The sequence below is a fragment of the Sorex araneus genome, chromosome 4, assembly GCF_027595985.1.
Source record: "Sorex araneus isolate mSorAra2 chromosome 4, mSorAra2.pri, whole genome shotgun sequence".
NCBI lineage: Eukaryota > Metazoa > Chordata > Mammalia > Eulipotyphla > Soricidae > Sorex > Sorex araneus.
The window spans coordinates 46,680,396-46,703,823 of NC_073305.1; the positions used below are offsets into that span (position 1 = coordinate 46,680,396).

General features: G+C 51.6%; 2 protein-coding genes across 6 annotated transcripts; both read right to left on the reverse strand.

Annotated features, from left to right (window-relative positions):
* Positions 1-105: 105 nt before the first annotated feature.
* On the reverse strand, positions 106-6,751 carry HYAL3 (hyaluronidase 3). 3 transcript variants are annotated; one of them, XM_012934199.2, is made up of 4 exons: positions 6,693-6,751; positions 1,691-2,595; positions 884-973; positions 106-773 (listed from the first exon to the last, which is right to left on the reverse strand). In XM_012934199.2, the coding sequence occupies exons 2-4, from the start codon at positions 2,570-2,572 to the stop codon at positions 498-500; spliced, it is 1,248 nt and encodes a 415-aa protein (XP_012789653.1). In that variant the 5' UTR covers positions 2,573-2,595; positions 6,693-6,751; the 3' UTR covers positions 106-497. The 3 variants fall into 3 exon arrangements, with proteins under 3 accessions (XP_012789653.1, XP_054991763.1, XP_054991764.1); XM_055135788.1 differs by lacking the exon at positions 6,693-6,751 and adding an exon at positions 6,314-6,384; XM_055135789.1 differs by lacking the exon at positions 884-973.
* On the reverse strand, positions 2,586-6,781 carry NAA80 (N-alpha-acetyltransferase 80, NatH catalytic subunit). Of its 3 annotated transcripts, none has more exons than XM_004615119.2 (2): positions 6,693-6,781; positions 2,586-4,402 (listed from the first exon to the last, which is right to left on the reverse strand). In XM_004615119.2, exon 2 carries the CDS (start codon positions 4,351-4,353, stop codon positions 3,424-3,426), a length of 930 nt encoding a protein of 309 aa, XP_004615176.1. In that variant the 5' UTR covers positions 4,354-4,402; positions 6,693-6,781; the 3' UTR covers positions 2,586-3,423. The 3 variants fall into 3 exon arrangements, with proteins under 3 accessions (XP_004615176.1, XP_054991767.1, XP_054991765.1); XM_055135792.1 differs by lacking the exon at positions 6,693-6,781 and adding an exon at positions 6,314-6,453; XM_055135790.1 differs by lacking the exon at positions 6,693-6,781 and adding an exon at positions 6,314-6,445 and having other exon boundaries at positions 2,586-4,467.
* Between the last annotated feature and the right edge of the window lie 16,647 nt (positions 6,782-23,428).

The following is a 23,428-nucleotide window of genomic DNA, read 5'->3' on the forward strand; positions in this document are numbered from 1 at the left end:
TGGGCATTTTCTGTGTGTGTGTGTTGCAGGGGGTGGGGGAAGGGCTGACGGAGAAGAGAACGAGGCACTCGGTAGGTAGGAACGGGAGAGAGGATCAGCCAAACCTCAGGCAGTGAAAGAATAAGTGACTTTATGATGAAAGCAGAATACAGGCAACAGCTTGGCACTTTCACACCTCAGCTAAGAATCTTGGGACCCACCTGCCCCTGAACACTTTCCTATGATCTTTTTATGGATTCACAGAGGTGTAGGCATGTGGCAAGCCTAACTGGAAGCCACTCTCTTCCCTGAAGCTGTTTCCTGGTCTGAAGGTTCTAAAAGGGCCTAAAGGTTTTCCCCCACCCACCCTGTCCCGTTCCCCCAGGGATCCCATGGCAAGTGGGATGTGTGCATGGGGAGATGTACTGTAAGCTGAAAAGGCCAAGAATGAGCCCTCCCTTCCAGGACTGGAAAATGGTAGCAGGGACAGGAGGCATAGGGGCAGGTGACTCCTGCCTTTAGGATTCCTCTTTAAACCCGGGTTCAGACCCTTGATCCTGGCAGGTAGGGCCATCCCAGCCCTTGTAACAGTGGCAGACGAAGGATGTCCAAGCTTGAGGGCTGCCATCTGGCAGCACATGCAGAAAGGCTTCCAGTTGGTTTGGTTCTCGCCTGACACAGCGCCCATGCCCAAAGCATAGCTGGTGACTGCAGGCCATGGCTGCACTGGTCACGTTGATCACGTAGGGACCAAGGGTGTCCACCAGGTATTCAGAGAGAGTCCAGCATTCCTCCTAAAGAGAGGGGAAGGATGCATCAGTGCACCCGCTACTCAGTCCTACTGTGGTTTCTCTCCATCAGACCCCAGAATGGGTCATGGCAGGCAGGAGAAGGCAATAATCACCTGAGAACTGGAGACGTTCATGTCCCCCCAGAGCACCACGCCGGCTGCCCCTAGTGCTGCACTCACACCCATGGTCTGCACAAGGTCATCCTGGAGGTAGAGAACGGCTAAGCCAGGGTGGAGCTGGCCAGGCCACCTCCACCTTCAAGAAAAGTTCCCATGGGCCAGAGTGGTAGTACAGTGGATAAGGTGCTAGTCTTGCACAGACAAGGGGTTCCATCCCGAGTACCCCATATGGCCCTCTCGAGCCTGCCAGGAGTGATCCCAAAGCACAAAGCCAGGAGTTGCCCCAAAACAAATTTTTTATAAAAGACTTTCCCAGGACTGAAGAAATAGTACAACAGGTAGGGTGCTTGCCTTTGCATACAGCTGACCCAGGTTCGATCCAGTATTCACTATGACCTCCTAAGCACCACCAGGAACAATTCCTGAGTGCAGAGCCAGGAGTAACTCCTGAGCACTGCTGGGTATGGCTCCAAAACAAAAACAGCTCATTGATAGCCTGCTGATTGCACTTGAGAGCAGGACTTGTTGGTGTCAAGCCTCCAAATGGCTTCTTTGGGTCTCTCCACTTAAATCTTTCACCTCACACCAGGGCTGCTCAAAGGCTGAACCTTGCCTTCCTCATGAATATGTCCAGGGTAGACAAACCTCCTCCTCCAGTGCTCCATGCTAGGGCCACCCTCCTCAGAACTAAATCAGTCTTTTTCCCAAAAACCCCACCGGGCAATGTCCTCTCCTCAGACCATCTTAGGACAGGGCCACCCTTTCCCATGCAGACACCCCTAGACCTCACCCTTTACTCACCCGGGTGAGGAACTTTTCAGAGTCTCGGTGTGTGAGGCGGGAATAGGCAAAAACAGGCAGGGGGTGTGTGTGTCCAATAAAGGCCACACGGAAGGCCTCCTCCAGACGGTGTCGAACAAATGCCTGGTAGTGGGTAGGTGGCAGACCGGCTGGGAGGTAGATGCTGGGAAAGAGAGCCGTGGAGGCAGTCCAGAGCCACTGCAACTGGCTGTTGCGGTCGATGGTTTGGGGGTGGCACTCGCCTGAGTAACCGAAATCCTCCTTGTTCCAGGCATTGCCGCAAGCTGGGAAGCCATAGAAGCCCCAGTGTCCTTGGGGCTTCAGTGCCTTGCCCAGCCACAGGGTGATCTCCATCAGTGACTGTGCCGCCTTCTCAAAGCTTGTTTTGGCCTTAAGCATCAGCTCCTTGGAGTCTAACTGGGGATATAACTTGTGTATCCATGCCAGCGAGGCCTCTTGATAAACTTGACGGTGGCCCCAGTTTCCATCCCAGAGTGGATACCACTGCTCCCAGTCCAGCACTGCCAGGCCAAAAAAACCAGGTTTCAGCCTGTGCTGAATCTGGGCACTGGCTTTGGAAAGGTGGTGGTCCAGGGCCACAGCTTGGGGGATGCCCCCATGGTGAACTTTGCCCTCGGGTCCTATGTAGGGATACAGACCGAACTGGTTCTTGTAGAAGATGGTGATGTTCTGACCATGGAAGTTCTGTTTATGGTTGGCTATGATGCCCAGAGAATCTAGCGGCAGCTGCACCCCATACTGGGTGTTACAAGATGCTGAGGGAACGTTCCACAGCACTATGAAGGGCCGTTCAAGAACCTGCAGCATCGACAGACCACACCCTAGGCACAGGCCCAGTCGCAGGACCAGGCCTAGCTGCATGGTCACGCCACAGGACCAGAGACCTGCAGGAGAGAGGGAGTGCGCTTAGAGGCCAGTCATGGCCTACAGCAGGGAAAGCAGGGAACTGATCCCCAGGCCTCCCCACCTGCTTGGAGGGTGGGAAAGGCACTGAGAGAGGGCTGACACTTCCCTCCCGGGTCTGCCGCTGTGCTGATAGCACTACTGTGCCCTGTGACAATCCACAGCCCTCACAAATTCCCTTCCTTCCCCTGCCAATCTTCACCAGCCCCAGGAGCACATGGTCCCTGCTTAGCCTGGCTTAATTCCTACTCAGCACTCAGGTCCCTGAGGTGTAGATACCTCCCCTGAAAGGACTCTTGGATCTCTAGGGGGTGGGTAGTTGGGCACCAAGTGTCCCAGCATAGATACTGCCACTGCATTCCTGTCCATGTCCTAGGACCAAGGCCTTTATTTAGCTCCCCCATGCCTGAGCCCAGTCCAGGGTCTGGCCATGGCCAGTGCTCAGAACAGGGATGAGTTTATGTGCCGGGGAAACAGACATGCTGCTGCTCTGCCTGGAAGAAGAGGAGGGACACGTGCAAGTGCCTCTGAACTTGCGGGCCTCCTGCGGGGAGAGACCAAAGGCAAGAAGGGGAAGTGGCAGAGGGGCTCAACAAATAAATGGTCACAGCCACCCCCAACGGAAGTCTTTATTCAGCTGCTCAGGGCTCAGAGCCAAGGAACCATACCTAGCCCACTTAGTGCCCAGAGAACAGACATGGGCTCAAGCTGAGCCAGGAACTAGGGGCTAAAGCAAGGTTGGAGTGCTTAGGTTGACAGTCTTGGCCAGTTCACCGGACCCCGAAGGACAGTGCCTTGCCCTGAGGGCCTCATATATCCTTCTCCATCCAGAACACGGGGCATCCTCTCAGGTTGTGATACTGTGTTTCCAGCAGGCTTTGTGGCAGTGGCCTTGTTGGAGGTGAGGGACAGGTGGCCACAGGCTCAGGCAGGGGTGGCGCAGGGGGAGGTAGCAATGATGGCGGCTCTCTGGGGGCTTCCAGGGCAGCATGGACAGTCAGGCAAGGGGCCTTGGAGAAGGCACTGAGCAGGGCGGTGGGCAGTCGACGGCTGGCAAACATCAGACCCTGCACGGGCTCACCCGGCCGGTATCCCAAGTGGGTGTAGAAGTGCAGCTGGTCCTGGGTGGTGAGGTGAAGCCGGTGGAAACCCCGGGCCTGAGCAAAGTCCTCCAGGCCTTCCATAAGGCGGCGGCCAAAGCCACGGCCCCTCAAGGCCCGGGCCACCACCACTGTCTCCACCAGGAGGCTCTCAGGCCGGTTCAGCACCCGAGACAGGCGGGCATGGCCCACCACAATGGGGGCTGCCTTGGGTGTAGGGCAAGGACCCAGCAGCATGAGGCAGAGGGGGAAGGCATCAGAAGACTGGCCCAAGGAGTGCAGGCGGGAGGCGCGGCTGCGGGGCCACTGCTCATTGATGAGGTCTGCACAGGCATCCAGGAGCTCTGGTCGGCGGTGAACAGGCTCCAGGGTCAGCTCAGCCACATTGGGGATGGGGGACTCCTCTGGCTGCCGTGCAGGATCCAGGGTCAGCTCACTCAAGCCAGGACTGAGGCTCATCTCTGGCCGGCATGCAGAACACAGGGTCAGCTCAGCCAGTCTGAGGCTCAGGGTTAGCTCTGGCAGGCGCACAGGATCCAGGCTCAGTTGAGTCAGGCTGGGAGCCAAAGTCATCTGCTGGGCTGCAGGTGGCTCAGTGGCAGGCTGGGGGTTAAGGCCATGGTTTCCAGGCAGTGGCATCTCATCAGCCCACAGCGGAGCTCTTCCAATGGACAACAGCCATGCTGGGCTGCATGAGGAGGGAGGACAGAGTCGGGGAAGGAAGAACCGAGAGTGCAAGGACTGCCATGCATGCTGAAACAGGAGTGGGGGCATGTCACCTGATGGCATGCAGAGGGGACCAGAAATGAACAACTCCCAGCCCCTGGGGAAGCTGGCGCTACTGGAGAGTCAGGGGTGCCTTGCTCAGCACGGGACAGTGTCTCAGGCAAATGAAGAGCTGCTGACGGCTGGGATGGAGGCTGAGAGCCTGGGCCCCGGCCTTCTCTGGGTTCAGCAATGTCCTTCCCCACCACTACAGCTGGCCAGCATCAGCAGAATAAGCAAAGAAGATACCTGCCCACTCCACTTAAACCCATCCAAGGCAACCGAAGACACCTGCCCACTCCACTTAAACCCATCCAAGGCAATCTTCAGTGGGTATGGAATCGCTAGGAACTCCTGATTCTGCCCCCTCTTCTCTTCCTGTCCCAGGATATAGATTTTATGAACACACAGTCATGTCATGGTACCTTCGTACCCCTATATCTGACCCATTAGGCCTCGGTCTACTCATATTGATAGAGTAAGAGCTGAGGTGTAGAGAGTCAGGTCACTTTAAATCTCCATCCCTGGAACAGGTAGCCAATCAGAAAGTAAAATAGGATGGCTGGGGGGTGGGATTTGGCTACAGATAAAAGGATCACTCATTTCTTCTCCATTCAGAATATATATCCTCTGGGTGTTTGAGCATTGTATAACTGAGACTTAAACCTGAAGGCTTTGTAACTTTCCACATGGTGAATCAATAAAAGAATTAAAAAAATTTAAAAAAATTTAAAAAAAGAATATATATCCTCTGGATCTACCTCTGTTCACAGGACCCCAGGTCAGGTAGGGCGGTGTGAGCCTGGACAGGGCCTAAATACACGTAGGCATCTCGGGGCCAGACGGGCAGAACACAGACAGGGTTTGGATGCCCAAGATGGAATAAAGTGCTTAGCCCGGAACTGTCACCCATGGGCATATGGCTGTGACTGGAGAGTAGGAAACCTGAGACTAGACAATAAGAACTGCTAAGGCACAGCTGGGAGGCCCAAATGACCCAGAGCATAGGGATCTTGCCCGTGCTCACGGCGCCGTGGCCTGAGACTGGGAAGGCACACACAGAGAGAGCAGCGCTGGGACAGGACCAGTAATATCCTTCACTGGAGGTGAGTAGACACCGTGGGACAGACAGGGAAGTCATTCACGAGACCAGGCAAGCCAGAGACGGGACCTGGTCATCGTTCACGAATAAAGAGCCTGGACGAGTGGGGAGGAAGCTGGACATCTTTTCTGTACAATAAACTTTCAATCTTTGAGTTTTGTATGCAAATCTTTCATAGAATTCTCAAGAACCCAACAGCACAGGAAAACCCGCTTTGACACTAACAATATTACTCATCCAGCCATAAGACTTGGTTTCGCCCTCCCTGGACTGCTTTCCAAAGCGCTCCCCTTCCCAATGCTGCCCAGCCCAGGGCATTTCTCTGGGCATGAAGGACCTGGCCTTCCTTTCAGAGGGGACCGCGATCTCCTAGTTCTGCACCCGGCAGTTTCTTAACCACCCTAGATAAGCCCCAAGGCATCCTTCCTAAATCCACAGGGGTGTCCAACTGCCACAGAGTCGGGGCCCAGACCTGACTTCCAACACCTACACACCCTGACATTTGCCCATCTTACCCCAGGCCCGGACGAGACGCCCTATGTTGGGGCGTCTCTGGCGAAGAGGGCCCCAGGACCTCACCTTTCGATTCACCTGTTCCCCAAGGGGCGTCCTGGCTACCCCTGCCGCTTCCCCAGGCAGGTCCCCTCAGCTTGAGGCCACTTCCACACAAGTCGGTCCCAGGTGGCCCTCCCACACGGCCCCTCCCACTCGAGACGGCCCTAAGCCCCTCACCTGCATAGGTCACTTCCCTGGCAGTCTCAGCCCTGCCCCGCAGGGGGGAAGTCTGAAGCCCCAAGTCTTCCCGCCGGTTCTACCACTTTCGCATCGACCCCACCCACACGGGGCGGGGCTCCTGAGTGCTCCGAGGCGGCCCTGTCTCTTCCAGGCCCTCAGTTTCCCGGGTCCTCCTGCCAGTCCCAAGCCGCGGAGCGAGGGGGGATGGGAGGTTAGGGGCCTGGACCCTGGGTAGTGCGGCACGGCATGCTCGGGGAGGAAACGACAGACGCAGGCAGGGCGCGCGGGGCGGCACAGCTGCCTAAGGACCACGCGAAGCGGACAAGAGCCGCGGAAATGACGGACACGCCGCGCGTGGGGAGGGGGTGGTACTGACATGTTCGAAGCTGCGCTCCGAGATGCTCCGCGTCCTCACTCGGCACGGATGGCCACCGAGCTGGGTCTCGAGCGCAGACGCCTCCGCCCGCGCTGACCCCTAGCGGCGCGGCGGACGCACGGCAGCCGTTGAGGCCCGCGGCGCCCTCTGCGGGCCCGAGTCGGATCCGGCCAACAGGCCCCGCCCTGGCGGCCCGCGGCGCTCCGTGACCCTGAGACTCCGCCTCTGCCCTCCCAGGCTTAGGCGCCACGTCCCGTGGCCTCTGGCTCCGCGCTGCCAGGTGCCAGCCAGGCCGGGTCTCTGGCTTCTTGAGTCCCCTCTTGGGTCCTGCTTGATTTCCGTCCCGGGAGGCCCAGCCGGGAGCGATGCAACACCCAGCTCGGTCTGAGCTTTGTTTTTGTCCAGGTCCCTGTCCCTGTCCTCTGCCCGGTCCCCTGCCACGCCCATTGTGAGAGCATTAGATGGAGCCTCCTAGGAGCTAGGAAGCAGCCACTTCGAAACGGGCATTGGATCTGTAAGAAGCCAGCCTCTCCTGGCCCCGAATCCCAGAGACGACACTTTAGGAGAGACACGTTATTGAAACTTAGTAGCAGTAGTTTATGTGCTAGGGCTACATTAGTGCTTAAGTTTGTATATAGATGCCCATAACCAGCCACCGTTGTGCTTAGCCAGATCATTTTTGGTGCTCAATGAACAGCTTTCCAAACAAGAAACATGCATGCTCTAGTGTCAGGGGCTGGTGCTTCTGAGTGAATTAGGTGTCATCTTGAGCTGCTGGCCAGACCATCACACCATAGGACCCCAGGGCTCCTCCTTTTTGTGCTTTCTTTTTATTCTCTTTCTTTTCATTATTGGGCCACACCAATCCATGCTCAGGGCTAACCTTGGGCTCTGTGCTCAGGGATTATCCCTGGCAGGTTCAAGGGATCATATGAGATCCCAGCTGACCTCATGCCTTACCCACTTATCACTCCAACCCCTCTTGTCTCCCTTTTCTGACTCTTTGTTTTACCTGCCTGTGTCCTAGTTGCCTCAGAGTGTTGGTGGTAGGATTGAATGAAATAGGCTGGTTAAATGCTCAATATAGAACTTGATGATGGGTTGGCACTGCTGAATGTGAGTTCTTGGATCAGCTGCAGTTCCAACTGCAGTTCTTGGGTTGAGTACATGCCTTCCATGCATGATGCCCTGAGTTTCATCCCCAGCACCTGATCTGCCCCCCCACCTCATAGCCCAGCAACACTGGGGAGGCCCTTGTGAAGATAGTAATCAAGACAGGCTCAGAGTCACCTGAAAATGTGCTCGATCCCACTGCTGGGTGCTTGGGGAGAGAGAACAGCGCTTGCCTGAGTCTCTAAGTCTCCCATGCAACACCTTCAGACAAGTGTGCACGTGTGTCTCATCCAGAGGAAGTGGATAATCGGGTTTACGAGGAGAGGTGCGAGAGTGATAGGGAGAGGGGAGACAAACACACACACACACACACACACACACACACACACAGATGAGCAAAAGCAAAAGAAGAAGATTACTTTATTGTAACTCCACAGTGCTTATGTATGCTTAGGTTTCAATCTACTTGCGTCGTGGCCTTAAGGTAAAACTAGAAGTAACTAATGGCACCCGGGGCAACTAGGGGAGACAACGAGAGATATCCAGAAGCTGATCTCTGTGTTCCTGTTGGCTAACCATCCTGCTCTTGTAAATATGTCCCAGTCCTCTGGTTCTTGTAAAATGGCTTTCTCAACCTGTTTATGCAAATGTTTGACCTCAAGCTATATGCTAAAGGCCCGTTCACCACACACGTGCAGGAATGAGCATGGCTGAGAGGACTCTTTGCTTTTGGACCACACCCAGAAGTACCAAGGGATTACTACCAACTCTGTGCTTGGAACAAGGTGGCTCCAGGTCCTGGATCAGGTATGAAACTGGGGCCTTTGTCCTGCAGATCATCTGCTGCAGCCCTTTGAGCCATTTCCCTGACCCTGAGCATACTGTTGAGTCTGGACAAGCTGAGTGCATTAGTACTCAATGAGTGTGTGTGTGTGTGTGTGTGTGAGAGAGAGAGAGTGGCTTGTGGCCAGTCACCATGTGCCCTGCTTCTCACACCCTGCTCCACTCCACCCTTGGTAGCAGCGACATTCGAATTCTGTAGCCATCTGCTCCAGATCCTCAGGTTACAGGGCCCTTTCCACAGTGCCATGGGGGCCACTACCAGGCTGGAAATTGATGGAGAAATGGCAGGATTGAGGATGAGGAGGGCATCAGAATGACTGAAGATGCTCCATGTTCTAGGATAAGGGAACCCGGTCCCCCTGTTCATCTGCCAGTCTCCCCACTTCACCCTGCTGACCTCAGAGTTAAGGGGTCCCATCCTCCAATTTTGCAGACCCCAGTGCCAGCAAGGGTGAGTCAGAGAAAGATTCTCAGCTTCCTTCTGAGCTCCAAGACCCAGAAGCTCAGAGAGGAACTAACTGTTGTTTCTAACTCAGAGCTTTTTAAACAATGACACCCCAACCCCTGTAAGTTTGGGGGAGGACTGAGGGTGTGGGCACTGGGCTAGAGAGCTGGGCCAGAAGATGAGCCTTCTGCAGACCCAGTCAAGTGCCCTATTGGGGTGGGGTGTGGTGGGGATGGAGAGGGGCCAGGCAGTTGAGGACTCTCCTGCCTGGTTAGAACTGGGCCAGACTTTGTGGTTGGATTTGGGCCTGGGTAGGGGTGGAGGAAATGCAGGGACCCATCTGGTGGCAGGCCTGTTTATACTGGAATCTGGGTACCCAGGAAGTGCACCCAAGAACTGTATACTGCAAACTCTTTAAGACATGCCTGGACTCTCGGGGTTCTGTTGCCTTTGTGAGCATCTTCCTGAGAAATACATTTAAAGGATTCTGTTCACTTTGTATCTGTTTCAAAGTCTGCATAACACAATATTTAATTTTTTTCACAGGAACCTGCAGAGGAACTCAGGTGTGCAGGACCGGGGCTGAGATCTCCAAGCCTGCTTGGATCGGGACTGGACCTCCTCCACTCAGCCCCTCATTTTCCAGTAGTTTGGCAGTCACACCCACATGCTGCCCCCAGCACCATGTAATCCCATCAACGGCCAAGATCCAGAGACTATAAAACAATGCTCTTGGAAGAGAGCAATGCAGAGTCTCTTGCCCCCATGCCTGGCTGTCTCCACCAGGCCCTTCGGAGCAGGGCAGGTTGAGTTTCCCTCCCCGCCTTGAGCAGCTGAAGGCCTCCAGAACCCAGCCACAACCATGCTCCAGGCCCCTCTCCACATGTTCGGATGAGCCTCACGCATGAAGGAACCGGCAGAGGAACCCAGGTGTACGGGACCCGGGGCTGACATCTCCAAGCCTGCTCGGATTGGGACTGGGCCTCCTCCAAACAGATCCCCCATTTTCCAGTAGCTTAGCAGCTACAACACCCACAAACTGCTCCCAGCGTGGCGTAACCCCATCAACAGCCAAGATTCAGAGACTATAAAACAAAGCTCCTGGCCGCGTGACCTCTTTTTTTTTTTTTTTTTTGCTTTTTGGGTCACACCTGGCGATGCACAGGGGTCACTCCTGGCTCATGCACTCAGGAATCACCCCTGACGGTGCTCAGGGGACCATATGGGATGCTGGGATTCGAACCCGGGTTGGCCGCGTGCAAGGCAAACGCCCTACCCGCTGTGCTATCACTCCAGCCCCTAAAAGGGCTTTCTTCTTTTTTTTCCCCCTGGGTCACACCCGGCGATGCACAGGGGTTACTCCAGGCTCTGCACTCAGGAATTACTCCTGGTGGACCATATGGGATGCTGGGAGTCGAACCCGGGTCGAACGCGTGCAAGACAAATGTCCTACCCACTGTGCTATCCCTCCAGCCCCCGTGTGACCTCTTATAGCCTAGTTCTCCCTCTCAGAGAACCAAAATCATCCTGCCCACACGGAAGAGCCTGGAAATCTCTCCGTGGCGTATTCGATATGCCAAAAACAGTAACAATGATGGGTCTCATTCCCCTTACCCTGAAAGAGCTTCCAATGTGGCACTGCTGGGAAGAACGAGTAAAGAGCGGCTGCTGAAATCTCAAGGCTAGGATGAATGGAGATGTTACTGGCGCCTGCTAGAGCAAATAAATGATCAACGGGATGACAGTGATAGAGTGATACCTACAAAAACATTTTAAAAAATTATGTTGATGTTGGGGCCGGGAGACATATTATAGCAGGCTGAATGTTTGCCTTGCGCATGGCCAACCTGTGTTTCATTCCCAGCAACCAATATGCACCTCCAGGAGTGATTCCTGAGTGCAGAGCCAGAGTAACCTATGAGTGTCACTGGATATGGCCCAAGCAGCTCACTGTCACTCACTGTCACTATCATCCCGTTGCTCATCGATTTGTTCAAGTGGGCACCAGTAATGTCTCTCATTGTGAGACTTATTTGTTACTGTTTTTGACCAAGCAGCTCATATGTATATATATATAAATTATGTTGGTATAAAGACAAATGTAGAGGCCAGGAGATAGCTCAAAGGACTTGAACATAGCTTGGCATGCACAAGGTTGGGAATTTGATCTCTGACCGCAAGGACATTCCAGCACCACTAGCCATGCCTCTGGGGTGGCTAGTGCTGACTGCAGAGTAGCTGGGTCTGAGCATTGAACTGTCCAGTCCACACAAACAGGCAAGCATCATTGTGAGTGTCTCACCAGACCCCCTTGAGTATGGTGTGGGGAGTCACCTTCATCCATCCACCCCCCAAAAAATTCCCATCTAGAATCCAGACTGAGTTCATTTATATAGGTATGTGTATGTAGATGTACATATGTATGTGTGTATTAATTAGTATGCTTTCCTTCTGATTAAAAAAGACAAAATCGGGGCTGGAGCAATAGCACAGCAGCTAGGGTGTTTGCCTTGCATGCGGCCGACCGGGTTCGATTCCCAGCATCCCATATGGTCCCCTGAGCACCACCAGGGGTAATTCCTGAGTGCAGAGCCAGGAGTAACCCCTGTGCATCCCCGGGTGTAATCCAAAAAGCAAAAATAAAATAAATAAGTAAATAAATAAAGACAAAATGAAACCTTGTATTGTTGCTTTTTTCCCCCATCTCCCCAGTAGTGCTGGAGGCCAACACGGTTACACCAGGTGGAGCTCAGGAGGCCCTTGTTGCTGGGGCTCAAACCAGGGCCCTATTCATGCCAGACCTGGGCTCCAAGGCTGAGTTATCTCCACAGCCCAGATTAAAAATTTTTTTTTTTTTTTTTGCTTTTTGGGTCACACCTGGCGATGCACAGGGGTTACTCCTGGCTCTGCACTCAGGAATTACCCCTGGCCGTGCTTAGGGGACCATATGGGATGCTGGGATTTGAACCCGGGTCGGCCGCATGCAAGGCAAACGCCCTACCCGCTGTGCTATCTCTCCAGCCCCCAGATTAAAACATTTTTGTGAGAGCTAAGGTGATAACACAGTACATAATTTGTTTGCAGGATCCTTAAGTTCAAGTGACATCCAGTGAAGCCAGAAACAGCCCATATGCCGTAGTGGGTGTAGCCCAACCTCCTCAATGACCCCCCAAAAAAAAAAATTTTTGTGGGGCTAGTGAGATGGTTCAATTAGCTGAACACATGCTTTGCATGTAAAAGGCCCAGGTTATATATGGTACCACATGGTGCCCTGAGCACTGCTGGGAGAATTTCAAGTGAAAGCTTGGAGGGGACTTTGTAGCAAATATAGTCCATGTGGCACAAACAAAAGCATTTTGTCCTGTGGCCTGTGGGCTTGTAGTAACTGAGCCCAGTGGATCAGAGTTATCCTCACTTTATGCATGTTTCTGAGAGATACTGTGTTCATCAAACAGAACCATGGTGCTACTTTGTAGCTGTACTGGGTTAGTGACTGTGATACCAAAGTTACTGGCTGTCAGGGAAGTGTGGGTGTAGGATAACATTGGTTTGTCCTTTCTGCCTTGCCACAGGGAGCTTCAGTTTATTGGGTTATTCCCATCACAGTGCTCCCATTCCTCTATGTTTATTTGTAACCTCTTTCTTTGTGTTCTTCCCCAACCAGTCAATCACCTTTATCTCCTAATCAGACTCTGTTAACTTGTAAATATTGCTTTTCTCTTCTCCTTAAGTCCTTTGTATAGTTAATTCAGAGCAATGTCCTTTTTGTCTTTTTTTTTTTTTGGGTCACACCCAGCAATGCTCAGGGGTTACTCCTGGCTTTGCACTCAGGAATTACTCCTGGCGGTGCTTGGGGGACCACATGGGATGCCAGGGATTGAACCCGGGTTGGCTGTGTGCAAGGCAAACGCACTACCCGCTGTGCTATCGCTCCAGCCCCAATGTCCTTTTTGTATAGACACAGGAAGACAGTTAATGCTATGCTTTTGTAACTTGGGAGTTAATTGATTCCAAATGATATTCACTCCTGAGCATCTGTTCTCTCGACTTAAGCCTCAGTTGCCCTTACTTCCTAGCACCCCAAAAGCAGGGTCCCACGAGGCACTGAATGGACCCAGGGCAAGCTGTGAGCTATCCTGGCACCAAAATGGGCCAGGCCAAAGCACCATAATACATGGTCATGGACAAATTCTGTCATGATCCAAAAAGTAACAGCTGTATTAGGACCCTGTAGGGTTAGGAAAGATTAATCTGGCCTGAGCACTGTAGTCTGCGATCTATAGTGAGATGTCCCCAAGAGAACCACCCTGCAAGCTTAATGTATCTCTTACTGTGTCCATACAAAATAACTAATATTAAGAAGTAGAATTAAGATGTTAATTAAGATGTTAATTAAGTTATTGGACTAAGGAAAGGAGAAAAATCCCTAGGTGGTATTTTGCCCTTGAGACTGATCAGCGATCAGAAAGGGCTTTGATATGTTGATGTGCTATCAGATCTGCATGTGTGGTTGCTACCACCAAGGTTGAGAGTTGGTGAGAGACTAGAGAGAGACCAGGCTGCGAGAGGGAGCGTGGAGAGATGAGCAGGAGAGACAGAGGAGATGGGAATGAGGGGCAGTGTGAGACTGGAATGAGGGCCTCAAGAGACTGGAACAGGCACATAGGGAGGATGGAATAAACAGCAACTGATCACCAAACGGCTTGTCCCTAGTTTTCTCCTTCATCTGCCCATGGCATCGGTCATTCTGGTAGAGAAGTGGCCCAAGACGAAGGCGGCAAGAGAGAACCGTGGGCTTTTTCTAGCCATCTGGTGAATACACAGTGGGAACCAGTGCCCGGATGGGTGTGAGACTCTGTTGTCTGCTGACAAGACCCTGTGGTCGCATGACCCCAGGCATGTGTACAGAGTACCATGAGCTCATGTTTATTCACCCCCTTGTGGTTTCACGTGTTTGTTGATCCAGAAGCTGGTAACTGAGACGGGCAAGGTTCCGGCAAGCTCAGGATCAGGCTAGGCCCAGGATGGGCTGAAGGAACATCTTGTCTAGGGCCCAAGAGAAAGTGCCATCTGGGTTTACAGCAGGTCACAGATTGAAGACTGTGGCATGGACTCCCACTGTGTCCTCCAAACCCTCAGGTAGGTGGCCACTGGGGCTGTGTCACAGTGGCTACCATTGGAGCTTGGTCTTCCAGGATGGCGAGGTTGGAGAAACTGGCAGAGATAAATAAGATTCGGCCCCAGGGCCTGGGGTGTGTCCATCACAGCAGGGCCCAGGACCAGCTGTGGTGGTGGTGGCTGCAGAGACTGGTCAAGCTGTTCAAACGAGAGTCTGGCACAAGTCTCCAGGGTGCAAACACAGAACATCAGACAAGCACACCTTCACCCACAGGCTACATGATACCTCCCACCCAATACTACAACCAGCATGGTCCAGCCTGCCCATAATCCAGATGGCCTCAGTCCAAGGGAGAAACAGCAGGAAGAAGTTGAGGACACTGAGGGCACTGAGAGCAGGTCCAGGAGCCCATCCACCACCAGCTCAGACCCAGCTCTTGCCAGACCAGGCAGGCTGCCTTGGCACCTGATATGTCTGGGACAAACCAGCTTTATGGCCAAACTCAGCCTGCTTCTTCTGGTTGCGTGACTTCATGTTCTTGACTACCCAGAAGACAACTCAACTACCCCCAACTTGCACTTTCCTGATTCCCTTCCAGGCTCCCAGATTTCTATGAGAACAGCATGGTGTATAACTGTGTTGGTGACAGGTGGGAGATTACGGCTCTATGCACAGGGCATTATAGGCAGGTCAGCGCTAGGAGAAAAGGTCACAGTTATGTTGGATATTAATCCTAAGTGTTTTAGGCTTCATCAGTGAATTGCCCCTTTTCTTCTTCCCAGAAAAGCTTACAGTGCTCTTGTGACCATCCCTAATCCCGTGAGTTTATCTTGAACCTTTCCTGATCTTTCCCCAGCACCCAGCTCAGTGTTGCCACACATGTGTCAGTGTTTGTGGAGTGGGTGCAACATCACCACCATCACTGATCTCCTGCCTCTGCCTGCAATGACCCCTACTTTGATGTTGTTTTTCTTGGGCCTCCCCTGGTGGTGCTCAGGGTCACTCTGGCAGGTTCAGAGTGCTGGGAATCAAACCCGGGTTGGCTGTGTGAAAGGCAAATATACTACCTGCTGTATTCTCTTTATGGCCCTGTGACACCCAGTCTCCACCTTAGTCCCCAGCTGTGCTCCGACCACCTCTATCACCTTTAGTTCCCACTGTAGGGTTCCTCTCACCTACTCAGTGTGAGCCTTCTTGCAGGACACCTTGTGTGCTGGCAGTTCCCTAGGGCTGCCCTACTCAGCAGGCTATTTCCGCGCCAGTGATTCCTGAGTAGAAGCCGAGTTCTCCCTGGTATGGTTTGGGGGACCGAGGGTGTGGGCTGGGGTTTGTGGCTGGAGAAAGGGGCAGAGGGAGAGAAGCAGGAGAGCCGATCCCTGGACCTCATGACCAATACAGAGCTGATATTTGAGAACCTCTGCCCCGGTTCAGGATCCCTTCCTTTGCCCTATCAGACATCCCTGCCTGGGTGTGGACTTGATGCCATGACTCAGATCTCAGGCTGGAGAGACAGCTCAGAGGGCTGGAGGATGTACCTGCCATGAGCAGGTCCTGGGTTTCGTCCCTGGAACTGCACGGTCCCCCAAGTACCACATTATTACCAGACCTTGGTGGTCGCCAGCACTGCTGGGCCTGAGCAGTACTAGGCTGAGCATTGCCTGAGTGACCCCAGGCCCAAGCACTACTTAGGACACTCCCTGTTCCCCCTTAAAATACCACAGGTTCAGATCCCAATTCCCGGCTTGCCTCCTTCCCATCATAGCCTGTGCAGAACTATGAGCCAGAATGGGGAGATGCGTGGCTGGGGCCCACTGCCCAGAGGGTAGAGCAGAGCGGAGGAGGCACCCCTGCCTGTGCGAACAGCAGGGAGAATGAGCTGGCCGCCTGCCCAGCCAGAAGATCAAATACCACTCCCCCTTTCTCCTTGGGTGGGCAAGGCGAGGCGCTGGCACTGGGCCAGCTGGGGGCACAGGGGCAATAGGAGAAACACAAAGGGCCCCACCCCTCACACACACACACACACACACACACACACACACACACAGTTGACCCAATGCCTGTGCAACCCACACGGAGGAAGCAAAGTGTGTGGTGTTGAGACAGAATGTGAGTCCTTCCACTCCCAGGGCGGGGCCCAGCAGCATAGCTGTAGCTCCCGGGGAGCACAGTTCACAGAAGCGACCCCAGCAAGATGTGACAAAACTCATAGAAAACCCTGGAATCTCTCATATGCCCTCACCCAGGTGCTACAGTTCAAGCGCAGAAGCAGTTGTTTTATATTTAATTTATAAAAAAGACCACCCCAATAATAAAAATAATAAGAAACTATCCAGGCACAGGGGAGAACAGTCAAGTTCCCTGGCTGCGTGAGTACCAGATTGCTGCCCACCCGCTCTCCCTCTGACCCTTTCTGTTCAGTCTGCAAAAAAGTTAATTCTTTCCTCTTTGGGCCCTACCAAACATCAGACCAGAACTGGATCAGGAGTACCCAGATAAAAGATACTGAGAACTGTAAATCTGTGAGATCTCATCTGTTGGGACCTAAAACTGGACATAGTGGAAGTTTGCCAAGGTCAGATTACCCAGAGACATCTGTGGAATCCTCTGGATATTTGGGTTGTCATTCCTCAAAGGCCAACACCCTCTGTTTCTCTATTCCTTGTATTTTCCTTGGCTGCCTAATTCTCATTCTCCTGCACAGTGAGAGGTCTTCTTCCACCAGATCAACTATGGACAACCGTACATCCAAGAATGCCACAGTGATTGATCATTGAAACTCGTGGGGAAGACAGGACAAGCATTTGTGGGCAGACTTAGGTCATTTTAACCTTACAGAGGCACTGGTGCTGCCTCCCTCTGAGGTGGCCCACCAGCCTCTAGTGCCTCTGCCTAAAAGCTGCTAGCTTGCTGGCTCCTCCTTGCTTTGAGGCAACTCGGGGCCTTAGGCCCTGTTGCACTCACTGGCTCCCCTCCTGCTGGGACAGCAAGAGAGATCTTGAGGCATCCCACAGGGCCTCACCCACAGTCCTTGCTATGTCCTATGTATTTTTCTCATCAGGAGTTGGGAGAGGCCATGATGGGAGGCCAATATAAGAGGGGTTTGAGTCTCCTCGGGAGAGGCCAAGGTGAGAGATCTGGAGAAAAGTTTTGCCATCTTGTTTTAGGCTTTCTTCTCTTTTCTTAGGTTATTGCTGGCACTCAGAAAATATGGGCAATTTTATTTCTATATCCAAAGATTCCCCTTTGGGTTGCTTATTAAAACATTGAAAGAGTTTCCAATTCGTTTAAATAAGGACCATCTAGCTGGACTTTGTAACACTGCATGGCCTGAGTATAAACTAGAGCACAGGAAAAGATGGCCAGTGAATGGAAGTTTGCATCACCAGACCATTTTGCAGTTAGATAGTTAGATCTTTATACAGGAAACAGAAGAATAGGATTATCAAAGCAGAGGAGGCAGGAAAATGCAGGATTGTATGATTAAATGTGTGTTGCTTAGGCAGCTTATCCTCATGTCTCATAAGAAAATTCTAGCTCTCTGCCTCAGAACTAGGAAAGCCAAAAATGGTAACATCTGACCACCTTAGGATTACAACAATTTTGTCATAGTTTATTTTGCCAGCTTTATATTAACAAAAGTGCTTTCTTGACCCATTTTAGCAAGCAGGAAACAGGCTGGTCATGATGGAAAATGGGAAGGACAAGGATCCCAATCGGCAACAGGCTAGTTTTTGCCCTGGGGACTGCCCCTTCCTTTCTCAGTCCATCAGTTTTTCTCCCTGACATTCAGATCAATTAATCAACTGTATATGTGTGTATATGTATGTGATGTTTATAGTCATCTCGTCTGTCTGTCCATCTGGAACACTTGTATGTCAGAGCCAGGTTAAAATCAGAAGTAGAAATCCTTAGACCTGGGTAAGCTGCATCATCATGAAAGATCAGAGTGATATGCAACCCAACAATATAAAGGTTTAGGTGATTTTGGACCTTGTTAGACAGGATTAAACTGAAAGGTCTCTAAACCAAGTGTTGAGAATGAGGAGGAATTGAAATTCTCAATCTAGATCTTATTGTAAAAGATTAAAGGGTTCATGACCCCTGAAATTCTCTCAGCTCCAGAACCTGTACTGTTTAGGAAGTGCTGGGAGCTAGAACCAAAAGCAGAAGTGAAATAAGAACTTTGTGAGACAGTTCAGAGATAACTTGAATGAGAAATCAGGCAGTTCTAAAACAGCTGTATAGAAGTCATCAAAATTAAATTGGAGAAAGTTTTCTCATGTTTTCATAAACACTGGCAGTTCAAGTGTTTTCTTATGCTGATATCCAAAACTTTGGTAAGAACCAAGGGCCTTTCTCTTTGTCTGAAAACATGTTTGTATTTGTTCTCTGTGGAATTGTTAAAGTATCTGGTGTAAAAGCTCATGATTTGAAATAACTAAGGTACAAGTACTATTAAAATTAAGCCACAGAAGGTTTTCTTATGCTGGTATGTCCAAATGAGTATATTTATTTGTATCTGCATTGGATTGTTAGAATATCTGATGTAGAGAATCTTGTGAGTTGAAATAATTGTGGTACCTAAAAATAGGTTTAAAGAGTAATGGTTTGGGGGCTGGAGAAATAGCTGACCCGGGTTCGATTCCCAGCATCCCATATGGTTCCCTGAGCACCGCCAGGGTATAATTCCTGAGTGCAGAGCCAGGAGTAACCCCTGTGCATCAACGAGTGTAACCCAAAAAGAAAAAAAAAACAGTAACAAGTCTCACAATGGAAATGTTACTGGTGCCCGCTAGAGCAAATAGACGAACAACTGGATGACAGTGATACAGTGCTGCTTCAAGTACCCTACAAACCTCAGGAATACCCTGGGGGCAGGCCGGCTCAAGAAAGCACTGGAAATCATCTTTGCCATGGAAAATGAAGAATCTGCAGATCTGCAATGACTGACTCAGCCTGGGCTCTGCTCTGAGCATCAAGAAAAACCTGGAATGGGGCTGTAGTGATAGCACAGTGGGTAGGGTGTTTGCCTTGCACGCAGCTGACCCGGGTTCGATTCCCAGCATCCCATATGGTCCCCTGAGCACCGCCAGGAGTAATTCCTGAGTGCAAAGCCAGAAGTAACCCCTGTGCCTCACCAGGTGTGACCCAAAAAGCAAAAACAAACAAACAAAAAAAACCCAAAACAAACAAACAAAAAATCTGGAAGCCAGGATCTCTCTCCCAGTCCTGAAAAAGGGAAGGGATGGGATGGACTCCTTTCTGCCAGGACACTCCAACAGAGAGTGAGAAGCCATGCTTACCTCCAGTTCAACCTGCAGACCTGAGGCCGCCTCCAGCCCATTGTGGGATCTGATCTTCACATCTTTGCAATGGCCGGGCCTGAGGTAGCCCTGACGTGAAATATACATGCCTTTATTGGTGTCTCTGCTTTGTCTTAGCCAAACCCTAGGAATTCTCAGTAAATAATAGGGTTCCCCAGATGGAGAGTTCTCCAATTCTGTGGTGTTTATGCAAAAGAACAAGTCCAGTTTATTAAGTAATCTCACAAATTTAATCATAAAGATGGAGAGAAAGCCATGATTCATTCCAAGGGGCATGGTTTTGGTGCAAAAGTCATATTCTTGGTCCATGGAGAGAAATAAAACTTACAGTTAGAAAAAAAAAACAGAAAACCTTACAGTTAGAATCCAGAGCAAAATCAACTACGTCCTTTAAGGCACACAATGGGTTTGGTGCTAGGAACTTAGGCTCTGTTCAAAGTTGTTTTAATTGGGGTCTTGCTAATCTGTAATTGTTTTACCAGAAAGTACCCCCTCAAAAGGACAAGAATAACCTCTAGGGGCTGGAGAGATAGCACAGCGGGTAGGGCGTTTGCCTTACACGCGGCCGACCCGGGTTCAAATCCCAGCATCCCATATGGTCCCCTGAGCACGGCCAGGGGTAATTCCTAAGTGCAGAGCCAGGAGTAACCCCTGTGCATCGCCAGGTGTGACCCAAAAAGCAAAAAAAAAAAAAAAAGAATAACCTCTAATAACCTTCAGTCTCTTGCTGTCTCCTTTTTTTCCCTAAAAGATATCCATATCCTCAGCGGGTAGGGCGTTTGCCTTGCACGCGGCCGACCCGGGTTCGATCCCCGGCATCCCATATGGTCCCCCAAGCACCGCCAGGAGTAATTCCTGAGTGCAAAGCCAGGAGTAACCCCTGAGCAGCGCTGGGTGTGACCCAAAAAGCAAAAAAAAAAAAAAAAAAAAAAAAGATATCCATATCCTTATCCTACTCCATAAGCAACATGACAAGGGGAACAGGCAGGGCAAGCTCAGAAAACGGCCTTAAGAAAGACACAGGTCGGGGCTGGAGAGATAGCACAGCGGGTAGGGCGTTTGCCTTGCACGCGGCCAACCCGGGTTCAAATCCCAGCATCCCATATGGTCCCCTGAGCACAGCCAGGGGTAATTCCTGAGTGCAGAGCCAGGAGTAATCCCTGTGCATCGCCAGGTGTGACCCAAAAAACCAAAAAAAAAAAAAAGAAAAAAAAGAAAGAAAGACACAGGTCATTTCGGTATGCTTCGAAGGAAACATGGCTTGTTTGGGTCCTGTTCTTCTCGGTACTGTGGCAGGCCTCTGCTTATCATGGCTAACGGCACCAGGCCTTATAACCTTCTTGTCAGGTTTATTACTTCTAGGCTTAGTCCATCACACTACAGATGGTGATTAATGCAGAACCATGGATGCAGGCAATTGAGGCATGGTATTGCAGAACTCCAGGCTTCCCTCTTCCTAAGACTCCCTAACTGCACGGGGTTCCTATGTAAGCTGTGCCCAAACTCAGCACAAAAATGCCAGAGAGACTTGACACCCCATTTCCTAATTGCAGTCAGGGCTTCATCTGAGTGGGGGGAGAGGGGATGAAAAGGAAGGTCTCAATTTGCCCTTGCCAGCTGCAGTGAGCTGTCCCACTTTTGGCTGTCCCAGCCTACATTTTTGACTCCCTGAAAATTCCTGGGCTTCTAAACGACACAAACCCTGGGCTAGCTGGAGACTCTTCAGTTGTGCCTAAGAGAAGGCCCTTTAAGCTCCTCAGCTTCTCGTGTTGATTATAAGTGGGAGCCAGGATTGACACTTCCCAGTGAATGCCACCCCCTGGCATGACTGAGCAAGTGGAGGTTCCAGGCTCTCCCTCAAGAGAGTCACTTGCATTACCTGAGAGGGCAGGTTGGGGGTGGGAGAAAGTGGGTCAGATTTGCAGACAGCGGGTTCCTATACCATCAGGGGAATCTCATATCTGCCCGCTGGTGAATGGCATTGCTTATCTGTGTGGAGGCACTGCTTATATTTCTTTCCCTGCAAACTGGAGATACACCTGGGTTGTCATTATGGGGTTCCCACAGATAGTGTCACCCCAGGGAACCAGAACTATCTGATTCCAGTGACAGAAACTACCACTGACTTGAGCCGGAGGAAGAGGGCCATCATCTTGCCACTATGCATGAGCCATGGAATTTCTATAAGCAAGGACATGGGAATGGCAGGACTTGGGACATCCGCCCATTTCTACAGGAGCTATTGGCTCAAGCCCGGGCGAACATGTGGCAGTTGGCTGACACCACCTTGAATTTACAAACCCAAATAGACTCTGGTGGGCATGGTCTTACAAAATAGAAGGGGACTAGATTTGCTCACTACTGAAGAATGGGGTGATATATGTTTTTCCTCAGGAGGAATGCTGCTTTTATGCTAACAGGTCTGGAATAGTAAAAGTTAAGATCCTAAGATCTGGCAGTTATAGGAAGGACTGTAAAGAAGCAGAGGCAGCTGGAGAATGGTCAGGTTTTTCCTGGCCTGGGCTAAGGGTCTGGATGCCCTATTTACTGCCTTTGTTGGACCCCCTAGCAACCATCCTCCTCCTCCTGCTTATAGGGCTTTGTGTTTTTAACAGGATGGTTGCTTTTGTTTCTGAGAGAATTGACACCATAAAGTTGATGGTGGTAAGGCAGCACTGTGAGAATCTGAGTAGAATGAGTGACCTAGATGAGGAGGTCTGATGACCTACCAAAGGTGCAATGATGAATAAGAAGCTGTATATAATGGGAATTATGAAACTGTAAAGAAAATTAAGAAAATGTGAAGGGGACTGGGAAACTGAAACTGACCCCCTAAGTTAAACAAGAGAAGGGAGGAAGAAGCATTTCTTTTATTACCCTAATTAACGGAGTTCAGGGCCCACCAGGCACCAGACTGATGGGCGCACACTGAGCCCGACAGATTTAGGGGCGTGCACAGGAGGTGGTACCTGAAGGCCACACCAGAATTGAGCAAGATATACTGACACTGACTTTTTCTTTGAGCACCAGAAGGCCATACCATGTGGAAAACATGCATTGATTATTTTTCTTTTACTTATTACCTCTGTATCCCCTGTTTCACTGATAAGAATGTACGTAGATTGTAGCCCACCTTTAGAGGATAAAAGAGAGACCCTCTCAGCAAACGGGGCTCCAAGACTCTCTTCTGGCTTGGGGTCCTCAGCGCTGGGTTTCTAATAAACTCACTATCCTATCCTGAGCTGTCTCTATGTTCATTCGCGGCTCCCGCCAACACAACATTGACATGTTCGAAGCTGCGCTCCGAGATGCTCCGCGTCCTCACTCGGCACGGATGGCCACCGAGCTGGGTCTCGAGCGCAGACGCCTCCGCCCGCGCTGACCCCTAGCGGCGCGGCGGACGCACGGCAGCCGTTGAGGCCCGCGGCGCCCTCTGCGGGCCCGAGTCGGATCCGGCCAACAGGCCCCGTCCTGGCGGCCCGTGGCGCTCCGTGACCCTGAGACTCCGCCTCTGCCCTCCCAGGCTTAGGCGCCACGTCCCGTGGCCTCTGGCTCCGCGCTGCCAGGTGCCAGCCAGGCCGGGTCTCTGGCTTCTTGAGTCCCTTCTTGGGTCCTGCTTGATTTCCGTCCCGGGAGGCCCAGCCGGGAGCGATGCAACACCCAGCTCGGTCTGAGCTTTGTTTTTGTCCAGGTCCCTGTCCCTGTCCTCTGCCCGGTCCCCTGCCACGCCCATTGAGAGAGCATTAGATGGAGCCTCCTAGGAGCTAGGAACCTAGCAGCCACTTCAAAACGGGCATTGGATCTGAGAGAAGCCAGCCTCTCCTTGCCCCGAATCCCAGAGACGACACTTTAGGAGAGACACGTTATTGAAACTTAGTAGCAGTAGTTTATG

Coding starts and splice junctions, on each gene's coding strand:
- HYAL3 (XM_012934199.2), bottom strand. CDS start 2,572: ATGCAGCTAGGCCTGGTCCTGCGACTGGGCCTGTGCCTAGGGTGTGGT. Junction 974..1,690: donor CTGAAAAGTTCCTCACCCGG/GTGAGTAAAGGG, acceptor CTCTACCTCCAG/GATGACCTTGTGCAGACCAT. Junction 774..883: donor TGAACGTCTCCAGTTCTCAG/GTGATTATTGCC, acceptor CCCTCTCTTTAG/GAGGAATGCTGGACTCTCTC.